This window comes from Lissotriton vulgaris, chromosome 1_1, assembly GCF_964263255.1.
Source record: "Lissotriton vulgaris chromosome 1_1, aLisVul1.2, whole genome shotgun sequence".
Lineage (NCBI taxonomy): Eukaryota > Metazoa > Chordata > Amphibia > Caudata > Salamandridae > Lissotriton > Lissotriton vulgaris.
The window spans coordinates 151,754,399-151,781,622 of record NC_141685.1 but is presented as its reverse complement, the minus strand read 5'-3'; the positions used below and the strand labels follow the sequence as shown (position 1 = coordinate 151,781,622).

At 46.4% G+C, this 27,224-nt stretch overlaps 1 protein-coding gene across 6 annotated transcripts; it reads left to right on the top strand.

The window, feature by feature from the left end:
- The first annotated feature begins 24,785 nt into the window (after positions 1 to 24,785).
- LOC147737898 (uncharacterized) lies at positions 24,786 to 26,636 on the top strand. 6 transcript variants are annotated; one of them, XM_086935550.1, is made up of 4 exons: positions 24,786 to 25,202; positions 25,284 to 26,088; positions 26,173 to 26,325; positions 26,494 to 26,636. In XM_086935550.1, the coding sequence occupies exons 1-4, from the start codon at positions 24,786 to 24,788 to the stop codon at positions 26,634 to 26,636; spliced, it is 1,518 nt and encodes a 505-aa protein (XP_086791676.1). The 6 variants fall into 6 exon arrangements, with proteins under 6 accessions (XP_086791676.1, XP_086791666.1, XP_086791658.1 ...); XM_086935540.1 differs by lacking the exon at positions 26,173 to 26,325 and having other exon boundaries at positions 25,284 to 26,073; positions 26,326 to 26,636; XM_086935532.1 differs by having other exon boundaries at positions 24,786 to 25,430; positions 25,515 to 26,004; positions 26,173 to 26,636.
- Positions 26,637 to 27,224: the final 588 nt, after the last annotated feature.

Sequence of the window (27,224 nt, the reverse complement as noted above, 5' to 3'; positions counted from 1 at the left end):
ATGATAGGATTATTGCCTTTGATAAGTCCTGGCATGTAGTCTTGTTGGGTATGCAAAGCCATCTATCCGATCTGATAGACAGACGGTCTTGCATGTAACGGTGATTAGCTATATATCTATCCTACATCTGATTACAGAAATGCACCTTGGTGAGCTTCCTTGCGCCTGCTTCACTAATGATTGCTGCTCCTGTGTGGGCGTAGGGTAGGCTTCAGTGAGCTCTTACCCCTTATTTTTTTTTAAACTTTGTTTTGCATTTAGGTATGAGTAAAGAAGTACACTAGGACAAGTAAAATCCTTTACAAGTACAGGTAGACATAATACACACTGCCAAGGGCTCAATCAATGCCGCAGAGTGATCACATGTTACATAAGCAAGCCCCTCAGCTGCTAACATATTTTGTGTTACAATCGTTCTTGACTCTGATTCACATAAACGGTGTTTACAATCATGGCATGGGAATACATCCTCTGTACCGACATCAAAAAAGGAGTTTAGCATCCGGTGTAGTTGATTATTGACATGTATCTCGGGACAGTCTAACCCACCCCTGTTGGGACTATGCCCTGTTCTTTCCAGGTAGGGGGGTCTTGCCGCTGCGCCTCTAGGTATGTTGTGAAAGTTCCCCAGATATCTCTGGGCCTGGAGGTGGGGGCGGACCGTAATTTCGTATAGGTCGCTGTGTGTGGAACAGGACGCCATGCTCTTCAGCCATCCCTTCACCGAGGGTGCTGTTCTGCCTCCACAATGAATGGATACCTCCCTTTTGGCCAGTAGTAAGCTGATGGCAACAAACCTGCGAATTGCCGGTGGGAAATGCTTTACATATCCCAACAGGGCAATCTCAAGCAAGGGGGTCATCGGTACCTTAGCCAAGCCACTCACTATCTTATGTATTCCTACCCATTATGAGTGTTTGCGTGGACAGGTCCAGGCGAGGTGGGCGAAGTCTGCATTTGGAGCGTTGCATCTTGCACAATGGTGCGGTCTAGCAGGGTCTATCCTGTGGAGTCTGGAGGGGGTAATGTATATCCTACGAAGAAACGTAAAGTGTATTAGTTTGTGTCGGCCATTAAGAGAGACATTTTTCGTAACTGCACAGCAGGCAGCTCACTGTTCGTTTGTGATCGGATTACCCAAGTCGGTCTCCCAGGCAGTGCGTACTCTGTCTACGATTGCTGGGCATGCCTTATAGAGCTGTGATATTAGATGTACCCCTCTCTCGCTGCTTATCACTGTTATGAGTGGGGGGGAGGAGTAGGTTCCAGAAGGTAGTCCGGTAAAATAGCTCACAGGGCAGAACAGATTCGTAGAAGGACGTATCTGTCCATGAATGTGGCACCAGGGAACAAGGACTCGTATCCGGGATGAAAAATATGTCCATCTGGAAATAGATCGCCTATCTTGGCAATGTCAAATTTAGCACATGTCTTCTGTGTGAGCTTTTTGCTAGTTATAGGTATCCATTTAGGGGTCTGGAGTGGCAGATCAGAAGAATAAAGCAATGGTGTGTGTGTTATGCAACACAATTTCTCCCATGCCCAACTAGTGGTCGAAACCCTTCAGTAATATCACCGCTAAAATGTCCGGGAGGACTAAGTCAGACTCTGGTCGGAGGTGTGGAATTCTGGCATCAGGGTGGTACCATGTCTATGCAAAACTGCACTGTGCAGCTAAATAGTACAGTTGTAAATCAGGGACCCCAAACCCACCTCTATCGCAGGGGAGTGTCAAAACCCGCCAGTTTACCCTGGCGTTTCCGCCACCCCATACTAATCTTATTAAGTGTGATCGAAGGGTCGAAAAGAATTTATTTGTGAGAGGGATCGGGATGTTTTGAAATAGATATAAAAATGTAGGAAGCACAACCATCTTAATGAGGGAAACTCATCCAGCCATGGATAGTGGGAGCTTTAGCCATTTCTCTGTTTGAGTCTCTAATCTGGAAATAGCTGTCCGTAATTGCGGTGGATGATCTGCTCTGTTTCTAAGTGTATATGTATGGCCAGGTTGTTAACCGAGTCAGTATTCCATTCCAGGGGGCATTCCAAGTCCCACTTGTCTGTGCTGGCAGTCAGTGGAAAAATTACAGATTTGTTCCAATTGATTCCCAGTCGAGAATGTCTGCCAAAGGGCAGAATTTCCCGGATAAGGGGATCCAAATTAGTCTGGGGGTTGCGTACATATAAAATTGTGTCATCTGCATACAATGATACTAACAATGGGCCGGTGGTGAACTGTAAACACCTATGAAGGTCTTTTTGTTGGAAGTGCCTCATTAGTGGGTCCATGGCTAAAATGAACAACAGAGGCAACAATGGGCAGCCCTGTCTCTTGCTGCGTGAAAGTGAGAAGGGAGCCGTCAATGTACCATTTAGTTGGAGACGGCCAGCGGTTGACTGTATAGCAGGGCAGTCTTGGCAATGAAACCAAACGGCATCTCCATGCACTCCATGTTGGATAAAATAAAAGGCCATTCAAGGGAATCAAATGCCTTTTCTGTATCAAATAGGATTGCCGCAGCAGGGATTTCCGGGTTAATTCTATGCAGAGTGTTAAATAATGTACGTAGATTGAAGGCTGTCGAGCGATGGGGTATGACACCAGACTGGGCCGAGAAATGATAGATACTATTGAGAGAGACAGGCAACATGCCAGAGCCTTTGCCATTATTTTGTAGTCTAGGTTTAAGAGTGATAACGGTCAATAGGAAGCACATAGCAGGGGGTCCTTGTCAGGTTTGGGGAGAAGGGGGGCGTGGCTTGAGGCTCTGCGAAAATTGCCGCACTGTAGTGCAGCTGCGCCAGCCACCGGAAGAAATCTGCTAATATCCTTGCCCAGATATCGCACAGTAGCGACACTGCATGTGGGAGTGAACGGCTGAAGCCCTGCCGACACAGAGGAATTGTGTGGCATTGTGATCGGCACATGAAAAGACGGACACCGATCTGTCCTAAGGCCTGGGCTCCCCTGCTGGAAATGGCGGCCTGAGAAGACTGCCGGGACTCACGGAGGCAGATGGAGCCACGGAGGACTGTGCTCGCTGTTGAACAGGCGACAAGCCGAACCGTGAGTGCCCAGCGGTCGTTCGATTTTCTGGCAGGCTAGACGCTGGGAGGAGAGACTGCGGACGGCAAGACAGCAGAGGTGATGCTCGGCGGCGCTGGGGGAGGTGAGCCGGAAACGGCGATACGCAAGGTCCCGGCGCAGCAGGAGATCCTAGGCCGCTAACGGAGGTGGAGGCTGAGGTACGGGACAGTAACGGGCGCGCTCCTGGGACACTAACCCGCCACCTCTTGTGACACACTTGCGGCTGCACCGGGGGTGGTCGCCCCCCCTCTCTGGCTAGAGGGGGATAAGTGAAGATCCAAAGGAGCGCACACAAACCGCCTAATATCGGACCCACATGAGCCACATGGACAGCGGCCTATACCGTTTGGAACTCGCTACACGGGAGAGATAGATAAGCTGCCTCCGAACATAGTAATTGAGGAGCACTATTGGCGCTAAACACGGGCAGCCTAGACAGTTGACCCTACGTGACACAGTGCCTGAGTGGAGGGAGCACGGAAGTGCGGCAAAACGCTACTCGGACTCACGCGCACTTGCCGCCAGAAGCAGGCTGAACTGGGTGGAAGCGGATCTGTCAGGCACCTCATTTGGCGACCTACAGGGGGGCACACCGGGTGGCAGAAGTGCGCAGACAGCCAGGAACGTGTTGCGGGGGGAACTTGCAACACGCTTTGATCGAGCTCCACGAGACACCAGCAAACAGACATACCGGGTCCCCAGGGGATAGCGGACATAATCTGGGGGTGCACTGTACTGTTGAGGTCAATCACGCACACCGGTGGTGACCGACGGAGGGCGAAAGTAAGAGGCACTTAACAGTAAGCAAGAAGCGGACACTTATTCTGTTGCTGGAGTTCCCCCCCCACGGGTCTGCTCCAATGGGGAAGCCGGACAAGACACAGCCCACGCTTACTTTTGAACTGCGTAAGGGTGGACGCCAAGGGCACACTTCAGCACCGAACGTGGATCATGAGGCGGCCGCACCACAGTCCTCCGCCCTTGAAAAAACTTTAGCTGCAATCCAAAATAGTCTGCAGTCTATCGATGGGAAAATCGAAGTCCTCACTGGAAGGATGGACCAATTCTCGTCGGAATTGGACAAGCACACAGTTCGTCAAATCGAGGCTGAACAGCGTATATCTGACACGGAGGACGGCTTGCAACAAATTGCGGACAAAACGGGCGAATTCGCCAAACTGTTAGAGGTCATGCAGGCACGGAGCGAGGACAGTGAAGCGAGATCCCGCAGGAATAAAATTCGCATAATAGGTCTGCCGGAATCCTCAAATGTAGGGAAACTGGAGGACTACGTCGAGACCCTACTGCAGGATTTATGCTATCCATAGGATGAGGACAAGAAGTCATGGCTCCTCTTGTGGAGTGCTCTAGCAGTGTGACATCCAAATACGCGAAGAGTGGTGTGGTGAGTGGATGATGTGCAACTTGATGCGTATGAAGTGCTCTCTGTAATAGAATCATATTGCCCTCTGCCTATGTTTAGGTTACAGTTCATTGCTCTTTACACATGAACATATGGGTTGATTAATGTAGACTGGTGTTTCAGTTCACAAGCAAGAAAAAGAGGCTTCATCGCAGATGACACGCCTGCTCCGACATGCATACTGAATGTAGATTGTCTGTATTAGGAACGCATTGAGCTGCAGTTGGCATTCCTACGCAGTCTGTGGGTGATGGGGTGCACGGAAAAACACAGCCTGGTGAATATATGCAATGGGGAATATTATTTGAAGCGCGCCGGCCCGTTGGGGTTGTAGGCGACATCCTGTGTAAATATATGTTGAAGTTATAAATATTCTGTGTACTGAACAATTTTGCTACTGAGGAGCTGCCGGCCACTGGTTGGTTGTAGGCGTGCGGCTGTGTAACCTATTTATTACTAATAAAGGTATTGAAGACTCAAAAAAAACAAAAAAAGGTTTGGGGAGAAGAATGATGACTGCCTCACACAGGGTGGGAGGTATTATCTGCCTTTCCAAGGCTTCTGCATATACTTTAAGGAGATGGGGAATCAATAAATCTTCATAGGCCTTATAAAAATCAGCTGTGAAACCGTCGAGCCCCGGGACCGAGGAACTCTTCAGGGCAGAGATGCCTTAGAGATAGGCTCACCGAGAAAGTCCTGCATAAATAAATAGCTCTCGTGCTGGACCCTGTCTTGACCCAATCTAGTGGTGTATAATGTTTCAAAATAGGACATGAATTCCCCCTGGATATCCAGTGGGTCAGTGATCGGTTGTCCCGACGAAGTTCTCATCAGGGATGTATGCCTTACAATAGAGAGGTCAAATCATCTGTGCTAGGACTCGTCCCGGCCGCTCACCTTTGCCGTATTTCCTGGCATTGTAGTATTTCCCCATAAAAAGGATCTGCCTCTCAGCGGTATCTTTGAATTCTGTGAGCAGAATATATACACTCATGTATGCTTTAAAACCCTCCCATAAAATTGCCACAGTGTCTACTGAACCAGTGTTAATGACGAATAGTCCTCTATCGCTTCTCGTAATTCCTGTCTAAAAACGTCATCATCTAATGCATGGCTGGGAAATCGCCACTGTTGTTCAAAACCCTCGGGTCGCGGGACCTTCAATGTTAATAATACAGGGGAGTGATTTAGGAAACAACTGAAAACTTTTCTTTTTCCTAAGTAATTGTCCCATCTTCCTTGGTTGTCCCCCTGTTTGAGCATTATTCGTGATCATAGCGCTGGGATGCCTCTGGGTAACCATGCGCTCTACAAATATAGCTAATAATAATAATAATAAGTGATCCGAATATGTGCGAGGAAGCGTCCGGATCACATGACACCAGCTGATAAGTTCTGGGGATGCCACCCAATAGTCGAGCCTCGTCCATGTGTTATGACTGCCAGTGCAGTGAGTATAGTCAGTGCTATGTGGGTTTTGCGTACGACCTATGTCACTTAAGGAGAAGCCCTCTATCGCTTCTCGTATGTGCGTCCAGCATCAGTCACCCTGGCAGCGGCGCCACACTCCAGTATATTTCCGCCTGGCCTCCTGTACCATGATTGTAAAGTCTGGATATAGGGACAGCTTGGAGCCCTGCCATACCATTTCGCCCCGTTCTTGTGCCAGGTGCTGGGCCGTGTCTCGATCCCTAAAGTTCATGACACGGGCAATGATGGGTCTGGGCGGGCATCCAGATTGGGCCTTGGACCTAGTGTTCTATGAGCGCGTCCTATCACAAAGCCCATAGTGAAGACTTCTCTACAAAACAAGTCTATCAGGATTGTTTCTACCAAGGTGTCCATGCGACCAGCGGCTGTCGATTCCGGAACACCCAAAATGTGCATGTTATTTTGGCGACTGCGCGCCTCTAAGTCCTCTTTCTTGATCGCGACGTCTTTGAGGTAACGTTCCATTTGGCCGAGCCATTTCAAGGATTGAGCCGTTCCATCTCCTAGATCTGATGTATGCGAATCCACCACGTCGAGTTTTCTGTCGTGAACTTGGATCTTCGATCCCAGATCTGCCATGTGCTTATCTAGGGCATCAAAGCGCACATCTAAGGCTCTGAACCACGCTCTCATCTCTTGTAGCAGGGAACCTAATTGGTTGGTATCACCCTCTGGTGTTGTGTCTTTCTGGCCACCTTTTGCCATGTTGTCAGGGGTTCTTGGGCTACTTCGGTGACCTTTTCGAAGGGGAGAAGGCGCTGTTTGGGGTCTTTGCGGCCCATACCGCAGTTCCACCCGCCAAGTATTAATTAAGCCCAATGCCAGAGTCTTCTGGTTATGGGCGCAGAGCAGGTGCAAGTAGCTGGCGAAGAGAGATTAGGCAAGCAGAACTGATCAGCAAGGAATGGGCATCTAACCCATGTTTGTATTTTCCTGACAACAGGGGAGGTTTTGGGTATTTCACTATTGTCTCCCACAATGGAGCTTGTGGTGCAGCAGTGGTCCGGGCACAGTACTTCCACAGAGCAGGTTGTTTGAAGACAAGGCAATGTGCAGTCAGCAGTTAATGTTTCAAGTTTACTGCAGCATAAATTGGTGGCTGGGGCAGAGACATGGCTGAGGTTCGGATTCCGTTTTTCGCTCCGGGAGCAGCGCAGCCACGCAAGGAAGGGTTACAACAATGGAGCCCTACGGGGAAAAGGGGGAGAACAGCACAGGCCGCGGCCGAGCGAGTGCATATCGGGGAGGAGATTCCCAAAGGAGCTTTGGAAATGCTGTACCAGGTGTCGACGAGGGAATGATCACAGGCACCGTCCCTGTGTGCCCCTGCGATCAACGCAGACATAAAAGTGCCGCGCTCGGACCACCGGAGGTCAAACGGACCTCCCGCCAGTACCGAGCGCCGCTTTGCCCAGAATGTGGCCGCTAAACGCTCCAGCCCATGGCCCGGTGACTCACAGCACCCCAGCTGCTGGCTCAGTCCCCCCGCCGCCGCACCCGGAGTCTCCTCATATCGCCGATGCCGCCATCTTGAAAGTCGTCCTTCCGTCTGGAGTCACCGATTTCTGCCGTTCCAGTTGTTTTCTTGCAGCACCGCAGGGAGACTTTTAATCAGGATCCCTTCCGCTGCATTTAGGTGTCTTCTCCCTGCCCGGTAGCCACGCTGGATAGCGGGAATTCACGTTGTTGCAACGACTGCTGGCAGAGCTTCAAAGCTGAGCAACCATCTTGGTTTCCGGCTTGGCCATGGCCCCGGCTCTCACCTCTTCTTCAGCCCTGGTGCCACTGTGCCTGCTGCACTAACAATATATGTGCCTATGTTCTCTGTCCTTGGAGTATTTTGCACTTTGACCCCTAACCTTCGGTGCACTGGGAGTTGGTTGCACTGGGCTGTTTACTTTCATGTACCCTGATGTGACTCCATCTGCCCTCATATGAACCATACATTAGATAAGACCCTTTCAACTCTGCGACCCGGAAGGGCCTCTCTGAAACCTGATATGCAGAGAATAGATATAAGAAAACAAAGCAAGAGAAAAAATGGGGATATAAAAAAGAGTGAATGTTGTAGAAAAACAAAGGTTATGAAGTGCGTGTGTGATTAGGGTGACCAGGTGCCCCGGATTTACCAGGACAACCCCGGTTTTTCAAATTTCAAGAAATTTGTCTTGTGTGCCTGTTTTCATAGAGGGCTAACTGAAAGAGGCACATTTTTATGTATTCCAAAGGAGGACTGGCTAGTTTCTGTTATCAGAAAGCAATTTAATTAGCAGGTATGAAACAGTGTTTAAGCTTTGCTTCTTGGAAGTGAGAGCAGATTTCCTGCTCTCGCTTCCAAGAAGCAAAGCAGAGTTTGCTATGGCATGGCGGGAGATATTGCAGCTGGCCCTAGGGGATGATAGTCCCCAGGCCATCAAGGGCTCTAGAATGGGGGCTGAGCAGCCCCCCCTCCCAACGAGTACAAAGCCCCTTGGAGGTGGTGGTCCCTGGGGCCCAGGGTGTCACGAATTCACCCACCTGTACTCCGGTTATTCCTTCCTTGATACTGCTATTACCCAACTCCTTCTGAACTCCACCGGAGAGGCAAGGATAAGATTCACTTGCCGCCCTGATCGAACCCCGGGGGAGGGGGGAATAGGGACGAGAGAAAAGAGATGACACACTGGATTCTTGTAGACCGACTTGACAATTCGTTTAGAATGTCTCTCGAGAAAGACAAAGTGTTACTGGGCTTCAGTTTTCAGCTCGTGTATAATCTGATAAATGTACCCGATTAATCTGAACACCCTAAATCACTTCTTTAGGTCAAACATCTGCTTTGGAACTCTTAATTAGGTATACCTGACCTTTTCTCAAAAGGATTCTTGAAACTAAAAGAAAGAATAAACAAAAAAAACACTACAGGTGCACTAATAATCTGTGATTGCTCAAATTATCACAAGAGTTACTGATTTCCTTTACAATATTTGCTCCGTAATTTCACATTAAATATATATAAATAATAATAACAATCGAGCTCTCTGTTCCCTTTCAGTCTTCTAATCAGACTCAAGGTATTTACACAAATGTCCGTTTTACTTTAACATTCTTCACTTACTCAATGTCCTTAAAGTCCTTGGATTGTTTCAGGAAGAGTTTCAAAACGTTCTCTTGATTTATAGAAGGTCAAGACGTCTGCCACAGTTTTCATAAAGTTTAAATTCTTACTGGAATGTGTTCAAGCATGCTAACGCTTTACCATTCAGAGCGAGGTGTTGCTTGGCAACCCTTTGTTGATTCTCTTTTCTTTTCTCTTTTGCAGGAAATCGGAAACAGTGCCGGGAGAGGATTTGGAGCCGGAAATTCAGAAACAGGAAGGAACGTCTGAAATGTGCTCCGGGCAGCAAGAACACAGCCGGAGACACTGAGTGAAGACAGGGAAGGAAGCAGGGTGGAGCGCTGAAGAGCTTCGGATGATCTGCCACCCAGGTCCGGAGTCTGGTGAGTGTTTAGGCACGAAGCAAAGCACCGGGAACCAAGTGGGTGGGGTTTAAATAGCTTTGGGTCTCAGGTTTTCTCACTTGTGCAGGTGAAGGTGATTTGGGCCTTAGATCTTTCCCAAGTAATTCACGTGTACATGCCAAGACCGTTTACACATGCAGGAAATGCCTCCTGCCCCCACACACAAAAGGTCTTCGTATGTGACAGGGTTTTTCCGGATGCAAGGCGTGGAAAGATCTGACCAATCTTGGAGTATGTACATGTGTTTCTGTTTCCACGATCTTTCTGACGCATCATAACCCTTCCAGTCAATTAAATACTGTAATCGACCATGTATACGTTTTGCATCTATAATGCGATTTTCTTCATATGCAATATTGTCTCCAACTACAACAGGTGGAGGAGGGTTGTCTTTTCGTGTGGACGGATGTAATGACTGATATTTTCCTACTTTTCTGGTGTTTCAGCTAGTTAGCTATAAAGTAATTACTCATCACAGTCCCTTCCCAGAACGCCTAACAACAAAACACCACATTTAGATTACCTATCTGAGAAAGGAATAACATAAATAACTAAAGATACTATAGATCATAGCTCCGAGGGTATGTAAAGCAACGTCCTCCGATGAATCAGAATCAAATATCAAATCAGGTCAGCAACGTCTTCCGACGATCAACACGCACATACGCGAGCAACCCACCCTGGTGCAAATCAATATCAAATCAGCAACGTCTTCCGACGAATCAATATCAAATCAGCAATGTCTTCCGACTAATCAAATATCGAATCAAGTCAGCAACGTCTTCCGACGATCAATGTGCACTTACGCGAGCAACGCACCCTGGTGCGAATCAGCAACACCTTCCGGTGAAAATCGGTACATAGCTCTTACGCTATGTTGGGTTGGTCTACCAGCAATTTAGGTATTCCTGCTTAGGAGCCGATTTCCCTTCCGTATCTACAATTACTCATTAGAGGGGAACTAGCACATCCCTCTGTAGGAACTTGGTAAAAAAGAGGCCGACCTTCCTCCACAGATAATAAGGACAAATTATATATTCTCCCATGTAGTCATCCCTAATCATGAGCAGCTCACGTTCCCATCATCAGTTACCTGTAAGAAGAGAATCACCCCTCCTTCTATACGACAGCACCTGGTTAAGAAGAACACACACTCCCTCTTAGTGACAACAAACAAATGGAATTAATGCAAATTGGGGTCTTTTATTACACAATGATGAAAGGACATAGAAAGAAATGACTTATTAATATACATACACACATATAGAACCGGAAAATAAAGGAATAATTAGATAAAATTAGTCATACATGGAACACCTCCCCATATTATTAGACATCTGCAATCTGAAGACAGGTCCGTCTCTCTTTCCCTCTTCGGTTGGGTCAGGACTCTCTGTTCTACAAACACGACTGCACGTCTGCACCGTGATGCTTCACCAGACCGCCAAAACCACCAGACAGTGATCTCACCCTCACTTGGACCCGCTTTCACTAATATAGAATGTAGCTCTCTCTCGAAGCTTCTAGAAGAACCCGCCTACCGTTCTCATGAGATTCCTGTACCTTTCCGTAACAGGCACACAACAGCAGCTGGCCAAGCGTTTGTTATGGCTCCAGCGCGAAGAGAGCACATTTCTCCGATAAGAACCAGTGCTTGCTGGTTCACTACTAGCGAACAACACATTGAAACTAAAACATTGCGTTTCACCTAAAGAGGCTTAGCAGGATGGTGTCAGAAAAGAACATGGCATCGCTCGAGCATAGGCCTTTAGGCCTGAAAAAGAGCAAAAAGCAGCATATAAGGGGACATAAAGCTGTCAAAGTCTATAGGCAAGCCCTACCAACTAGGTGAAATAAAGGTCGGGAATGGACAAAACACCATACATGTTCGAATGACAGCAGCATATACTGAGATGGTGGTGGGCAACGGTCATAACCGAGCCAAAAGAGCACCAATACCTCAGTCACTACAACAAATCATGTGGTTTGAGCAAAGATACACGAAAAACTGGGTGGATGGCATATTCCGAGGGCAAAGTTAATCTCATTGAAACTGGATTCAAAATGTTATTTATGGGAAAGGGGCCAATGAACCTAGGTTTTAGTTTCTTGGGGCCTTCAATCTGGATATTTCTGGTTGATAACCGGACAAGATCCCCTACTTTATAGGGTGATGCTGGTGTTTTGTGTTTATCGACTGATAATTTGACCTTTTTGTTTATTGTTGGCTAAACTACGCTTGGCTTGTTCTTGAAATTCCCGCAATTCTGTTAATCTTTCGGTCACAGCAGGCATAAATCTGGAAGGATGGCAGGAATTAATCGTGGATGTAAGCCTGTTATAAAAAAGAAAGGGGAACAGCCTAAAGCTGCATGATAGCTACTGTTGTATGAAAACTCTGCCAATGGTAGGACCTCATCCCAATGAGCCGATATAATGAAGGTTAGGCACCGTAGACTTTGTTCAAGGTATTGATTAACTTTTTCTGTCTGGCCGTCAGTCTGTGGGTGAAAAGCGGAGGATAATGCTATTTCCATTCCTAAATGTTTGCACAACTGACTCCAGAATGTGAGAAGTTGGCCTGATATATAATGCTCACTAATTCTAGGGATCACTTTGTATCAGTCCAAACAACCCTTATGGTGATTGGTTGTAAGTCAACCTTATAGACCAGCTATCCTAGTAGCGTGGACAAGAGCAGTCTTTAGGCTAAACTCTGAATGGCATGTGAAGCCAGCTGTTTTACCACATATAACCTTTGAATACCAAATGAAAAGACACCACACAAGTTGATATGAAAATAAACTGTCTATTTATTTATAACAAAATACCTCTGAACTCTTTATGAGGTCAGAGGCCTAAGCACATGACAATTACTAAAAAGAAATACGAGTATCCACAATATTTACACAAGTGCCCTAGGGGCACGACAAACCATATATTCAATACAATGGAATGCGAGGAAAAGAAGAACAGTGAGAGGATCCAGAGGCTAGAGGATCGCTGGGACTACGCTACCAACTGAAGAAGTAAGGAGCAGGAGGCCCACGGGACCCACGTGCAGAGAGGAGACTCACAAGCGAGATGCATACCAACGTCTATGGATCTAACTGTTTAAAGAGTTACGGATTCCGGACGAACCCAACTAGTTAAGGGAAAAACAACAGTGGACCTGGACACTAGGATAGTGGACACAGACTTCAGCACCCAGATGCCTTAGTTACCTAACCCATGGGCTGCGGGTGCATAGGGCTGAAAGTATGTTGGGTTTCTGTGTTGATCCCAATTGAGCCTGAAGTAAGAGTTGCTGGCAGGCGACCAGATGGAGGTGTCCGGAGTGATCCAAGGATGGATCGAGGAAGAAGAAGTCCTGAAAGGGAAGGGGACAGAGTCTCAGTCACTAGCCAGTGACTAGGCCGGAACAAGGAGGGAACCAGATGCTGTCGCCTCGATCAGGATGAAGAGTGGACGCTTGACTCTGCAGCTGCGCGGACCAGGAGCTGTTCTCGACGACCAGGCTGGGGGCACAAGCTGTCCCACGAAGTCTGCTGCTGTTGGCGGTGTTGGATCGTCGATCTGGTCAACAGGCCTTGGCGAATGCAAGCCACGCGGTGGAGCAAAGATGGCGTCTGGTGCGGACCAGGAGGGTCCGGGGTACTTCTCCTTTGCAGGGAAGTAAGGGCCAGTCTGGGGGACCAGACCAGTGGTGTTGATTCGTTTGGGTCGTCATCTCAGAGGTCACTAGCCAGCCGGCAAGTGACCAGCCAACCGGGTCAGCAGCAACCAGGCAAAAGGGCCCCACGCAGATCTCGTGGATGCTGGGGGGGCTGGTCTTTGGTGCAGGTGCTGCTTAGGTGTAGGGCTTCTCAAACCCTGATGCACTCACTCGAGGATCCCTCGGCGGTCGTGCTGGAAGCACAATGCAGGCTTGTAAAGATGGCCGGCTTCAAGTGTCTCGTCGCACCCACGGGTCCCAGCTGTGCTGTGGAGGCAGGTTGAGGTCAGAGAGGTCTGAAGATCCGGTTCTCGTCGAGCTGGGCAGTCTTGTTCCTGGAGGAAGGACGTTGCAGCAAACCGCAAAGATGCTTGATGGTGCCTGCGGAGCAGGATGGTCACTCCCCGACCATAGGGGAGATTCTTCCATCTTCTGAGGAGCAGAACGTCGAAGGGTCAAGAGTTTCTTCTTCTGAAGTTGTCAAGAGTAATCTAATTTCTAAGAGACCATCTCCTACCTTTATCCGGCTAAAGGGGGCTGCACTACGACTAGGTCCCTCCCCTGGGTGGGACCAGGAAGGGGGGTGGTTACACCCCCTTTCCTTTGTCAGGTTTCGCACCAGAGCTGGAGCAGGAGTGCCCCAGCGACTGGTTTGAACCAGTGTATGCACGGGATACCTTGTGTGCCCCAGGCATGTCTCATTCTATTCAGCCTGGTCCTCCCTAATACACAAAGTCCTGTCTGGGGTGGTGCTGGCACCTCCCCGGACAGGAAGCCCTTTGTCCAAGCCTCAATCGCTGGAAGGACTCCCAGCAGCAGGAGGTCAGACTTGTGTCTGTGGTGGCAGCATCCATTTTGTGATGCTGAGGCTCTGGTTAAGTTTAACTGGGGTTCTGGTTCTGTACATGTCTTGACCCTCTAGAAGGGTGGAATGCTACCCCCGTCGCCAGAACTGCCGAGGGGGTAGTATTCCAATTCGTATGACACCTTACTCGATATGTTTTGATAATGCTATACCTAAGTTGGCAAATAACCGCGAGGATTATAATGCACTTAAGAGTATATGGTATAGCGTTATCATGGAAACAGCCTAAGGACATGGTTCCGAAAGCTGCAGACAGGCTCAGCTCATGCTAGAGCACAATCTCACATATTTCCAAGCACTCTGCCTCCAGGATTGATGAGGCCTACCATAGGAGTGACTTATAGGAATCTATGTGTCCATTTTAGGTTAGATATAGGTATACTATATCTATAGCAAAGGGTGATTACACCACCTTGCCCCAGCTGTACTACCAGCCAGTTGTGTCAGTTTTGGGATGGCCAGCCAGGGGTGGCATAATACATGCTGCAGCCCCTGGTAGGCCCTGGGTATACCTATGCCCTGGGTACTTAAGGTACACTGTACAGGGGCTGATAAGGTGACCCAGTATCCAATCAGATATGTACCTAGGGTACATGGAGTCCATTTTAACAGAGAGAGCAGGAAGCCTGGGGCCCTGAATAGCAGGATCCCAGGCCAACTATGTCGAAAACCAGCTAAACACTAGGCAAAAAAGTTGGGGGCAACCATAGTCAGGTATCCACCTTCCTACACAGAATTTTGAAACGAATTGAGGGCCCCTGTCGGAAATTATTTTACTGGGAAGGCCATGTAGTTTTACAATATGGTTTAAGAACACTTCACTAAATTCTGTAGCTGTTGGTAGATTTTGTAAGGGAATAAAGTGCCCCATTTTAGACAAAATATCCACAACTACTAAAATTCCAGTGAAGTTATGGGATTTAGGCAAATCTGTGATGAAGTTCAAACTGATAGTATGCCAGGGAAGCGGAGGTATGGGCAATGGTTGTAAAAGACCTTTAGGGGATGAATGGGAGGACTTTTATCGTGCGCACACTGGGCAGGCTTTTATATATTTTTGGACGTCCAAGGGACAAGGGGGAGATGGTTGTTCACCTTCTTAGTGGAGGGTGGAAGACAGGTATCAATGGCATGTAAAAGCCACTTTTGGACGACACCCGAAAGAGTGATAGACATTTGTTTTGTGATAGGAGCATTGGAAGACAGAATCTTATTGAGAGCTTCAATGTCCAGTTTTCCCCAGTTCATAGTTGGTTTCCTGATGCTAGGTGTGGCTACAGGTGAGTTCACTGAGATCTCGAAACTCAAGCCGATCACAAAGTGATCAGACCAACATAAGGGAAGAGCTGGTGGGCTTTGAATGTTGGATAAACTGAAGAAAATAGGGTCCAGTAGGTGGCCGGCCACATGATAGGGACTGGAGTTGCAAAGTGCGATATTCAATGCTGCCAGATCAGAGATAAAAGAAGCGCTATTAGTACATGCAGAGTCATCCAAACGTAAGTTAAGGTCGCCCAAGATGGAGAAGTTGGCGGCATTTAAGAGAAAAGGGGTTATTAGGTCAGGAAAGGATGAAGCCCATGGACCGGACGGCCCAGGGGGATGATAAACTAGTATGCCTGAGAAGGTGAACGTAGGGGTCAGGGCAAGCTTAAATAAAGCTGCCTCACAGCTCCTAAATGGCAGGTCTTCAAATTTGCACATGTAGGACTTTTTATAAATTATAGCAATGCCACCACCTGTCTTGGAGTCCCTGTCTTTCCTGACTATAGCATAGTTAAACAGTAAAGCTGCAGCCACATCAGGGCCAGAGCTCATGTGCAGCCATGTTTCAGTAAGAAACATTGCATAAAATAAATAGTAACTAGTAAATCCAGTATTTGTAAAGCGCACAGCTACCCGGAGGCATCCTGGCGCTGGGGGCCATTGGGAAGATTAAGCGAGCTGCACGCGTCCGATCTGGGGCCATTGAGTAGGGGTTAGGCAGGACACTTGCAGCGACTAGAGCGCTTCCCGGAGGGAGAGTGTGGCCGAACAAAATGGCCACCCGGGCAGGAACAGCTCCTCAAAGTACAAGTGCAGGAAAAAAATGAGTATAACACCCTCAGTAAAGCAGAAAAATAATGCAACAGCAAGCAACAAAACTATAAGCATCCCTAACCCTAGAAAGGTAGAAAATGGTTTTGGCAGCCACCGAACATGACTACCCCGTCTCCCTCCCGGAATTGTGGTAACAAATCTATAGCCCTTTCGCTCAGTCACTCGTGCTTTCTCTCAGAGAAATATATAAGGAATACAAAGCGGACCTTGCAGGCAAATGAAAACAGAGCATTAGTACTTCTTAATACTCTTAAAGACAAAAACTTGGCTGCTTCTGTTTTTATTGTATATACCATCTTTATGTTTTTTTTATAGACTGTGCTGTATCTTTTTGACATCCCGGTCTGCAGCGGGACTTCCCCGATTGAGCAGAGTAAGTCTTTCAAGCCCCAGATCCAGAGCTGTAGGGGCAAATTAGCAGACTAGTTGTTTGGAACCTGTTTTTTTTATTTAGCGACTTATGTGTAGTCATCACAAACATTACTCCTGCTTGGGGATTTTAATTATCATGGAGAAGATTTTTTAGATATGGAAGTAGCAAAACTGTTATCAGACTTAAAGACTTGAGGACTGCAACAAAAGATTACAGGCCCTACTCACTCGGCGCGCCACAATCTTGGACTTAATCTTCACCACCTCTACTGCACTGACTTGTGAAGCCCATGCCTTTGACGTGGACTGACCACTCATTACTCTTCACCACCTCTACTGCACTGACTTGTGAAGCCCATGCCTTTGACGTGGACGGACCTCTCATTAATCTTCACCACCTCTACTGCACTGACTTGTGAAGCTCGTGCCTTTGACGTGGACTGACCTCTCATTAATCTTCACCACCTCTACTGCACTGACTTGTGAAGCCCATGCATTGACGTGGACTGACCACTCATTACTCTTCTTTCAAATACCTAAAGCTGGGTTGCCTGAGTAACAAGACCTGAGCAAAAGAGTCTCTTGGCAATGGCAGCGCATTACTCCTATCGCTGAAAAATTGGATTTCTCTGTAACCTCAAAGGAACAAGACATAAACCACACCTTGGCGGGCTAGTGTTCGGCTTTAAATTCTGCCTTTGATAACATTGCTCCTTTTAGAACGCATTCTAATAATAAACACAGGACTCGCGCCCTTTGGTATCCTACAAAGCTGAGCCCGGAAAAGTCACTATGTAAAAATCTAGAGTGGCATTTAACTACCAACCCTTGCGACAGAGACCAGACACCTTTATTGCGCTCTTTTTTTAGGTGCTAGATTGTTGGCTACTGTGAGGCATTTCACCAATTGTTTCTTAACGCTGATCCTATAACTAATGTCAATCGACTGGGAGATGCGTCTAGTTATATGAATAAAGTCCAGAAGGCCTTGGGTCCTTTTTGTTAAAAGGTAAGGATGTTTTATGGGATACAGCCATGGATTGTGGTATGCAGGCTGTATTTTACGTACTGCATTGGTATGCAGAGTATAAAAGCTGACAATGCTAAAACTAGTGCCCATCCTGGAATAAAAGAAGACACCTAAAAATAGCTTATCCTAAAAACCCACCTTCCAAAAACAAGGTACCAAACAAAAGGAGAATCTTAGTAGCTTCAGGTGATGTCCCTAGTGTCTGATTACTGGTGTTTGTTTAGGTTTACAGGAGTCCAGAGGTTACATAGCAAACCTTGTCTATGTATGCGTGTATTTTTCATTCATTATTGTAGTGTTTATGTAATCCACTCATCGCGTGCCAGAAGGCGATGTATTTGGCTACAGTTGTTTATATAGCCCAGACTAGATCTGGTCTGTGTCTCCTGCTCCACAGCTTGTACCTGTAAAAGTGCATTAATGTCTCCTTCCCTTGGAAGCAAAATCCACCTGTATTCCAGTTTAAGCATATTTATTCTCATAGAATCACTTTCAAAACCCACTGTTCCGCAAGTAAATTCAAATTCAGTCTGACCCAATTCATTTAGGGGGTTCTCCCTTCATCAGGGGGCGCTCGTGAGGAATCTATGTTGTATGTTGTGTGCGCAAAATAGTGAAATAAGAATTAACCTGCACTGCAATCTAATCCTACATATTCATAAATGAATAGTTTACTACATGTCCTGGTAGAGCCGAACCGCATGTCTGTGCTTGTGTTAAACCAGGGTCTTCGCCTTTTCAATAGTGAGAGCTACTTCTGATCTACTGCCTACATCACGTGGCTTAGCTAAGGGTAGATGAATGCCAAGCAACCTAATTGCGCCCCTAGAGCGCCCAGTCTTGCTGCAGTGAGCACATAGCATTTGTAGCACTGGGCTAACAAACATTTTCCTGTAGGGCGCTTAAGCCTTTGTAGCACTGTTAGGTTTACCTGTGGGACCCCAAGAATTTATGGTACTGGTAGGAACGGTGTATCTGTGGGGTCTCCAGGGACGCATTATGTTAATTTTATTCTTATTAACGAATCACATCTGAGAGGTGAGTGTTTCACTCAGGGTTGTGGCCTCTTTGTCATGCAATACATGGGATGGCATTGATCTCTCTAAGTGCGTGTGAAGACAAAAGACTTCTGTTATCTGGTGAGTTGCCCTCCTGTTCATTGGCTCCTGTCCAGATCCTGGCCCTGGTTTAACAATTCAAGATTAATGTTCAGTAGTGGCAGTCACAGTATAAGGACTGTGAGCAAGACCTGCTGTAGAGTTTTCGCTGTCCTAGGAAATATACCTGCGCTGATTGCAGTGTCCGATTTATAAAGAATTGCACACAGAGTACCCCTTAGAGGGGTCCCCTAAAATCTACCAATCCTTAGTGTGGTCACCAACTGGCCTGAGCCAGCCTGCTACCACCAGAGTGTGTTCTATCCTCATGGGGAGAGTGCCTGTGCACTTCGAGGTCGATAACGATGCCTTTCCTGGGTGGAGGTGCTCACACCTCCCCCTGGTCAGGAAGAGCCGTCTGTGGCAAGGATTTTCAAAGGCCTTGCCGCCTTTGTAATGCGACCCCAGTCACTCCTGTTAGGTGGAGCAAGCGATCTTCCTGTCCTCACCCCCTTTTAGGCGCAAGGACAGGTGGGAAACCTAGATACAACAGGAGAAATTTCAATTCTTGGCGACCTAAGGGCACTGCAGCCTTCTCTGCTGGTGAGGATCTGTAGAGAACTATTGTCTTGGTCCCAGTCCTACTGGCCTGTCTCCATCCCTGGGTTATCCAGAACCAAAAGGCAAGTCGTCTTGCAGCCCAGCGACCTCCAGAACCTTGGTTATGTTACTCACTCTATATTTGCAGACTTTGTGTTTTTGGTCTAATCACTCTCACTAATGTGCACCGTATTTTCGGTGTCAACACCATCGATTGAGCACTTGTTCAATAACAAGAGATTTACAAAGTACCTGTGCCTTGGCAAGATAAGCAGTGTGCTGGTCATTTATTCAATCGAGCCTGTTGTTGAGCTCTGAGTTCAAGCTGCCTTTAATGTAAACAGGGTCATTGATTTGGCAGTATCAGTATCTGTAGTTAAATTAGACAAAAATGAGTTCTAATTGCCAACTCCCTGACACCCTGAATGGCCTCAACCCAATCGCCATTGCCAAGCGGGCCTAGATCTCTCTCCCACACAGCTCTCCGCGTCCCCAAGGGATCCAGAGAATTGTAGATCAACTTCCTATAGATGGTTGAGATTGCTTTTTCGGTCAGGAGATCAATTAGTAGCTGGTCCTCCAGTAGGGATGCATCAGGCAACTGCCCCCCTTCCCGGATGTGACTTAGCAGAGCGTGGCCACCTGCAAATGTCAGAACTGTTTTTAGTCACCTAATTCATACTTTTGTTAGGGATCGTGAAGGACACAAGCGCCTGTCCCCCCACACATCGCCCGGCCGCTCTAAGCTAATCAATCCCCATTTTGTGAAGCCCTGCAATACTCCCACTGCACTTATGAGATCACCACCATACAGTGGAGTAATTTCAGTCAGCTTACCTTCTCGGCCTAAATACTTGGTAGCCTCTCTCCACACCCTTAACAATGTTTGGGTATGAGTAGGTAGGGTGCACTCATACTTTCTTCGATACAGCACCGGGGTGAGGTAACCTCTCTTGCCTATGGCCAATCTATCTACCCGGTAAGCAGGATCCTCACAGTCCACAAAAACCCAGTTGTTTACTGCCCCCAGCTGCGTGGCCCAGTAATACTTGTGAATGCTCCGGACCACCAGTCCACCTTAATAAACTCCCCTCTGCAACTTACTCAGCGTGACGTGCCACCATCCCACAACAGGAGCCGAAGTTCTCAGACTACCTTTTGAAAAAAAATGTCTGGTGGGATCTTAAAGGAATTTTTTGCACAATGTACTGGAGACCCTGGAGGGTCATCACTTTAAATAGGGCCACCCAGCCCAGTAAGGAGAGGGGGAGTGCCCGCAAGTGTGGGGGATCCCAGCGAAGACTGTCTAATTTCGGGAGTGTGTTCCTGCCTGTGCTCTCTTGTAATGAACACAACCAAATATTTAAAGCCATGTAGTGCCACCCGAACTGTGCAACTAGAGTGCAGCCGCAGGGTCCCTGCAACCATCAGGAATATTAAGGACTTCTTCCAGTTGATATTATCTCCTGAATAATCTCCAAGTATGTGAAAAATGTGTAGGATTCGTTCACTCGAGAAGGCTGGCTATGTGTCATATAACAAAACGTCTTAGTAGACGGAGATTCTCACATCCCACTCCTGATCAACTGGAATACCCTATATGAGAGGTCCTAGTGAACCCAAACATGTGTGAAGAGCATAGGAGACAAGGAACATCCCTGTCGGACGGCAAAGACTCGGTAGACAGTATTATTGAGGCGCATGCTCGCTAGAGGGGCCACATACAAGAGCTTAACAGCAGCGCCACTGGTTCAGCAAAGGAATCCCCTGTTGCATATGGTACTCCATTAAGGTGTCGGAGATTTACACGCGTTCCCTGGTGTGGCATAAAGCCCGATTGATCAGGATGAACCATTGTTGCAATTACTGTCCGCAGGCAGATCGCCAGGGCCTACGCAAGGACCTTAGTCTCAAAATTAAGCGGGGAGATAGGTCTATAAGACCCACACTCAGTTGCTGGTTTGTCCTTTTTGAGATGACCGCCACCTCAGACGTTCTTTGGTCCTCTGGGAGACGCCCTTATTTTCAGGCAGTCTGAAACCTCCTCTGAAGAGACTCCCTGATTTTATCCTTCATGCTTTTATATAATTCTAAGGGGAGCTCATCAGGCCCCGTCGCGTGCCCTGTTTGCAAAGTTCCTGTTGTCTTATTTATTCAGTCTACTGTCAGGTCTTGGTCTAGTGCGTCTCGGTCCTCATTCGTTAGCATTGACAGGGTCAGGTCTTTCAGGAAGTCTCTCCCAGTATTTCCGTCCCCTTGTTGTCTGTGTCCTCAAGGATCCAGTTCCGTCCTTTGTCTTGTCTCTCTAACCATGTAAGCAACTCATTGGCTTTAGCACCGACATCATAGAGACAATGCTGGGTAGCCAGCGCATGAGTGCCCGCTATTTTCCATTAGTGCTCTTGATGTGTGCTGCTTCAGTTGATGGTGTAATGGGAGAGAAACTGATTCCCCACTTGCCCAGCGTGCCTCCATGAAAGCACATTCCCTGTCCTGAGCCTCGCACTTCAATTTAAGTTCCTTCGACATTCTCCCAATCAAGGCTTGTGTCTGGCAGCGAATCACTGCCTTAAATTCACCCTGTAGCATGCAAGCTGATTCAACAGGCCGCCCGTTCTCCTTAAAATAGAATTCTGCTCTATCTCTCATACGAGCTTTGTACGTCTTGTCTTTTAAATATCACGGATCAACCCTTGGGGGTAGGATGAAGTCCACAACCGGACCATTGAGTTGCACCTCCACCAGAGAATGGTCTGAGATTCCCCCTGCTATGTGCGTAGCAGCTCTAAAATCAACTTTATGGACAGTCTGGGTGAAAGGAAGATGCAGGCATGCCAGACTACCATGTGCTATAGACAGGTGTGTCCGGTTCTGATACCCTCTTCCCCTCTAGGGGCATTTAGGAGTACCATGAATATAGTTTAGGTGCAGTTTTGTCACTCCAGTCACCCCAATGCGTATATGCTCTGTCGTAAGCGTCTTGTCTTTCCACAGGATGAGTCAGTCTTGTCTGGGTCTCTTTCCTGTTTCCCGGCACTTGAATGGCACGCCTGAACGCCTGAGAGAGCAGTGACCCACCAGCAGGCTTTTGTGGAGCGCTTTTGTCCTGGATGTAAGGCTGCATTCAGTAGGGCACCCACTTTTCTTTGCCTTTGCCTGAAGATCAGCAGTCCCAAGGTAGCAGTCACACCTGGCCTGTCTGTAAGTGCAGCCTCTCTGGAGGACCGACCGTCAGCAATTGAGCCCGCACTATGGCCGGCTGGACCACAGGCGTAAGCTCAGACAGGCTGTTCGACACTGGAGTAGTTGTAGTCCCTCATGGACCTCTGACACAGAGCAGTCAGAAATTCAGCAGATAAAAGCCCAAAACATGCTCTCCAGGAATCTTGTAGTTTCAGACCCTGTTGTGTTAGGAATTTGGCAAATGCAACCTTGAACACGCCGTTGGCAGCACACAATCGTCCAACTGGGCCTCAACAATCACTTTGTCGTAGAGATTTATTTTCTTCCTTGAACTGTTGGGAGAGTCTTGGCGGGGCGGGAAATCCCTCAGACTAGCTGGTCCTGCTGGATGGCTTTCCGGCCCGCCCTACAGATAACGAGGATGTGTCAGACCTTGCTTCTTCCAGGACAGCCTTGTCCTCCCTTCCCTTTCTTACCAGACAGGCAGGCTTCTAGGCAGACTTCTAGGCTCTTCAGGACAGGTACACAGCTTCTCCATTAAGTAATTCAGCCTGAAGGTGATGTCCCCTCAACTTAGATAGGCTGACACCAGCCCTGGTGTCACAGCAGGCACCTGAGTACTTTGTAGAGCACTTTATTCCTTGGTATCAGAGGACTTTGAACTAGGGTATAAAAGAGGGATAGATGGTCCCACTTGCATACACAACTGGCAGGCAGGAGATGCAGTTTACTCTGTGACACTTTCACATTGCATTTATGCTACGCACACCGACACCCTAAACACGCACTTGATGTTAGTGCAAAGTCTGGGAACAGGCATAGAAATGGAGCATGTTACAAGTCCATAGGGTGCATGTATCCTTTGTGAGCTTAATAAAATGTTGAAAATTCTATAAATCCTCACTCCTACATCCAAGTACTCTCAGGCTACCATTCTACACTCGGCTCTGTCTGAAAAACAGCTCAACATTTTCAAAATTCTGCAACTCTGCATTGATTTGGCTTGTAAATTATATTTTTGGAAATTTTCATGTATTAACTGTTTAATTTTAATACTATAGGTGATTGAAATTACTCACAAAGAAAGCAAGATTTAGCACCAGGCAACTGAAGTCAGTGCCATAAGAAGGATTATTTTGAAAAACTGAAGGACATCCAGCCTTCTACGTTTAAACAATTTCCAAAATCTAGGTGTGGCGAGGAAGTGGGAGCTGAGGAAAGTACTATACCTGTAAGTGAAGTCTCTAATTTAGTATTTCATTAACCCAGAGCAAAGCCATATCAGTGCACAGAATAACGTTCATCTAAAACATCATGTAATTCCAGATAGGAAACACACATTGCATAAAAGAAAGTTATAACAAAAGGTTTCTTCTGCAGACCATCAAAGAAGAGACGCTGTGAGAAGACTCCGAAGCTGACACGTTAACAACCGAAAGATTGGAAAATCACCTTTGTTCAACAACGGTTTTTAACCAGTTACGCAAGCTTGAGACTATCTGCCTCTGGGTAGAAAACCATGACACACACTGCTCACTCTTGCGAAAACCTTACAAATACACCACTTTATTGTGTTCATAACCATCTCAGATTGTTTCCTTTTTATTGTGTACTGTTCTGTAATTCTATGTAAATCGCCTCAACATTATCTGCTGTGCGTGAATGATATGTAAAACTGTTAAAGATAAAAATGGATTAAATGAGCACAGTTGTGCTATAGGTAATGTAAATACATCCTCGTCTTCAGAACTACAAATCTTTACCTTACACCAAACAAAGAAAGGGTAAAAGGAACTGATGTTCTGCAACTGGTGATCCACGATAGTACTGTGCATGTTCTAACACCCTCAGTTACTGCCATTACTTCAGTGCAAAAAGGTACTTATCAGTTTAATTATTAAATACCAGACTAACACCTTATCATTGCATTGTTAAGAACCTATACAAATAGATTTGAGAAAATCTTCAGTCACAAAATAAGTTGCTGCCGGATAGGCTATAACCTAAAGACTATTATCTGCTAGAAACATTTCGACAGGTGTTACAGGGCTGCTTCAAGACATAGTTTGCTCAATTCAAGTGTTAAGAAGATTACACACAATTTCTTTTAGAGATAAATGCTGAACATTATCTAAACAAGCCTGACTCTAAAATCGGGTTCCCTCTTACCGTGGAATATAAGCAAGAGAAAACTAATCGCAGAGATATTAACACTAGATATACACCTTATAAAAATACGGACTGTGAGACCAAATTCAGTGTTCAAAACCACCTCAATGAAGGCAAAATAACCTAATTTGGGGGGAAAAGTTACATGTGCCAAAAAAGATACAGCCATAAATCTTATCTCACAGAATTTGACAGAATGCATACTGGGGGAATCCACTCTCAGTGCAAAGTATGCCAAAAAACTTTCAGGCGTAAATCTTATCTCACTGAGCATATGAGAATCCACACTGGGGAAAACCACTCTCCGTGCAAAGTATGCCAAAAAACTTTCAGGCGTAAATCTTATCTCACTGAGCATATGAGAATCCACACTGGGGAAAAACCTTATCAGTGCTCTGAATGCCAGAAAAGTTTTAGTTTCAAAGCGACTCTAAATGAACATGCATTAACCCACTCTGGGGAAAAACTTTACCAGTGCGCTGAATGCCAAAAAAGTTTCTGCCGTAAATCTAAACTCACTAAACATATGAGATCCCACTCTGGTGAAAAACCTTATCAGTGCGCTGAATGCCAGAAATGTTTCAGTGACAAAGGAGGACTCACTCTACATACAAGGACCCACACTGGGGAAAAACCTTATCAGTGCTCTGAATGCCAAGAAAGGTTTTGTAACAAACAAAGTCTTTCTCGACATGCATTAACCCACTCTGTGGAAAAACCTTATCAGTGCTCTGAATGCCAGAAATGTTACAGTGACCAAAGCAGTCTCACTCGGCATATAAGAACCCACATTGGGGAAAAATCTTTTCAGTGCTCTGAATGCCAGAAATGTTTCAGTGACCAAAGCAGTCTCACTCGGCATATCAGAACCCACACTGGGTATAAACCTTTTCAGTGCTCTGAATGCCATAAATGTTTCAGTTACAAAATCAGACTCACTGAACATACAAGGACCCACACTGGGGAAAACCCTTATCAGTGCTCTGAATGCCCTAAACATTTCAAACTTAAATCACTTCTAACTGCACATTTGAGATTCCACACTGGGGAAAAACCTTATCAGTGCTCTGAATGCCCAAAAAATTTCAACCGTAAATCAACTCTAACTGCACATATGAGAATCCACACTGGGGAAAAACCTTATCAGTGCTCTGAATGCCAGAAAAGGTTTAGTTTCAAATCGACTCTATATAAACATGCATTTACCCACTCTGTGGAAAAACCTTATCAGTGCTCTGAATGCCGGAAATGTTTCAGTACAAAAAGTAGTCTCACACTGCACATAAGAATCCACACTGGGGAAAACCGTTATCAGTGCTCTGAATGCCAGAAATGTTTCAGTGAAAAACGCTTTCTCACAGTGCATATAAAAACCCACACAGGAGAACAACCTTATCAGTGCTCTGAATGTCAGAAATGTTTCATGAACAAATTCAGTTTCACGAAGCATATAAGAACCCACACTGGGGAAAAACCTTATCAGTGCTCTGAATGCCCAAAAGATTTCAGACTTAAATCACTTCTAACTGCACATGTGAGATTCCACACTGGGGAAAAACCTTATCAGTGCTCTGAATGCCAGAGATGTTTCAGTGAAAAAAACAGTCTCACTCAACATATAAGAATCCATACTGGGGAAAAACCTTATCAGTGCTCTGAATGCCACAAATGTTTCAGTGTAAAAAGCAATCTCATTCAGCATATAAGAACCCACACTGGGGAAAAACCTTATCAGTGCTCTGAATGCCACAAATGTTTCAGTGAAAAAATCAGTCTCATTCAGCATATAAGAATCCATACTGGGGAAAAACCTTATCAGTGCTCTGAATGCCAGAAATGTTTCAGGGAAAAAGGCAGTCTCACTTACCATATAAGAATCCACACTGGAGAAAAGCCTTATCAGTGCTCCGAATGCCTAAAATGTTTCAGCCAAAAATATCATCTCACTGAACATGTGAGAATCCACACTAGAGAAAAAAAATTATCAGTGCTCTAAATGTCAGAAAAGATTCAGAGGTAGAGATGGTTACAAGCGCCATAAGAAAACACACCATCAAAATAATTCAGTGCTCCAAGTGCCAGAAAAGAATCAATTTTAAACGCAATCTCACTCTACATGAGCAGACGCACACAGGGGAAAAACATTACCAATGCGGTGAATGCCAGAAATTCCTATTGATTGGCACAGCCTCACTTACCATAAGCGACTCCATACTGATGAAAAACCTTATGAGTGCTCTGAATGCCAGAAAAGCTGCAGAGAAAAACGCTATCTCACCATGAGAATCTCCACACTGGAGAAAATCCTTATGCCATAAAAGCTTGAATCTGAAAGACAGAGTTATGCTTCATGAGAGATCCCACTCTGGGGAAAAACATTATGAGTGCTCGAAATTCTAGCAACGTTTTGGTTACAAATTACTTCTCACTTGACATGAGCGAATTCACACGGGGGAAAAATGCCTTATGTGTGTTCTGAATGTCAGTTAAGGTTTAGTCTCGAATACAATGTCACTTCACAAGAGAGAATTCCCACTGGACTAAAGCCTTATACAGGAGGGGAAAGCCAGAAACGTTTTACTCA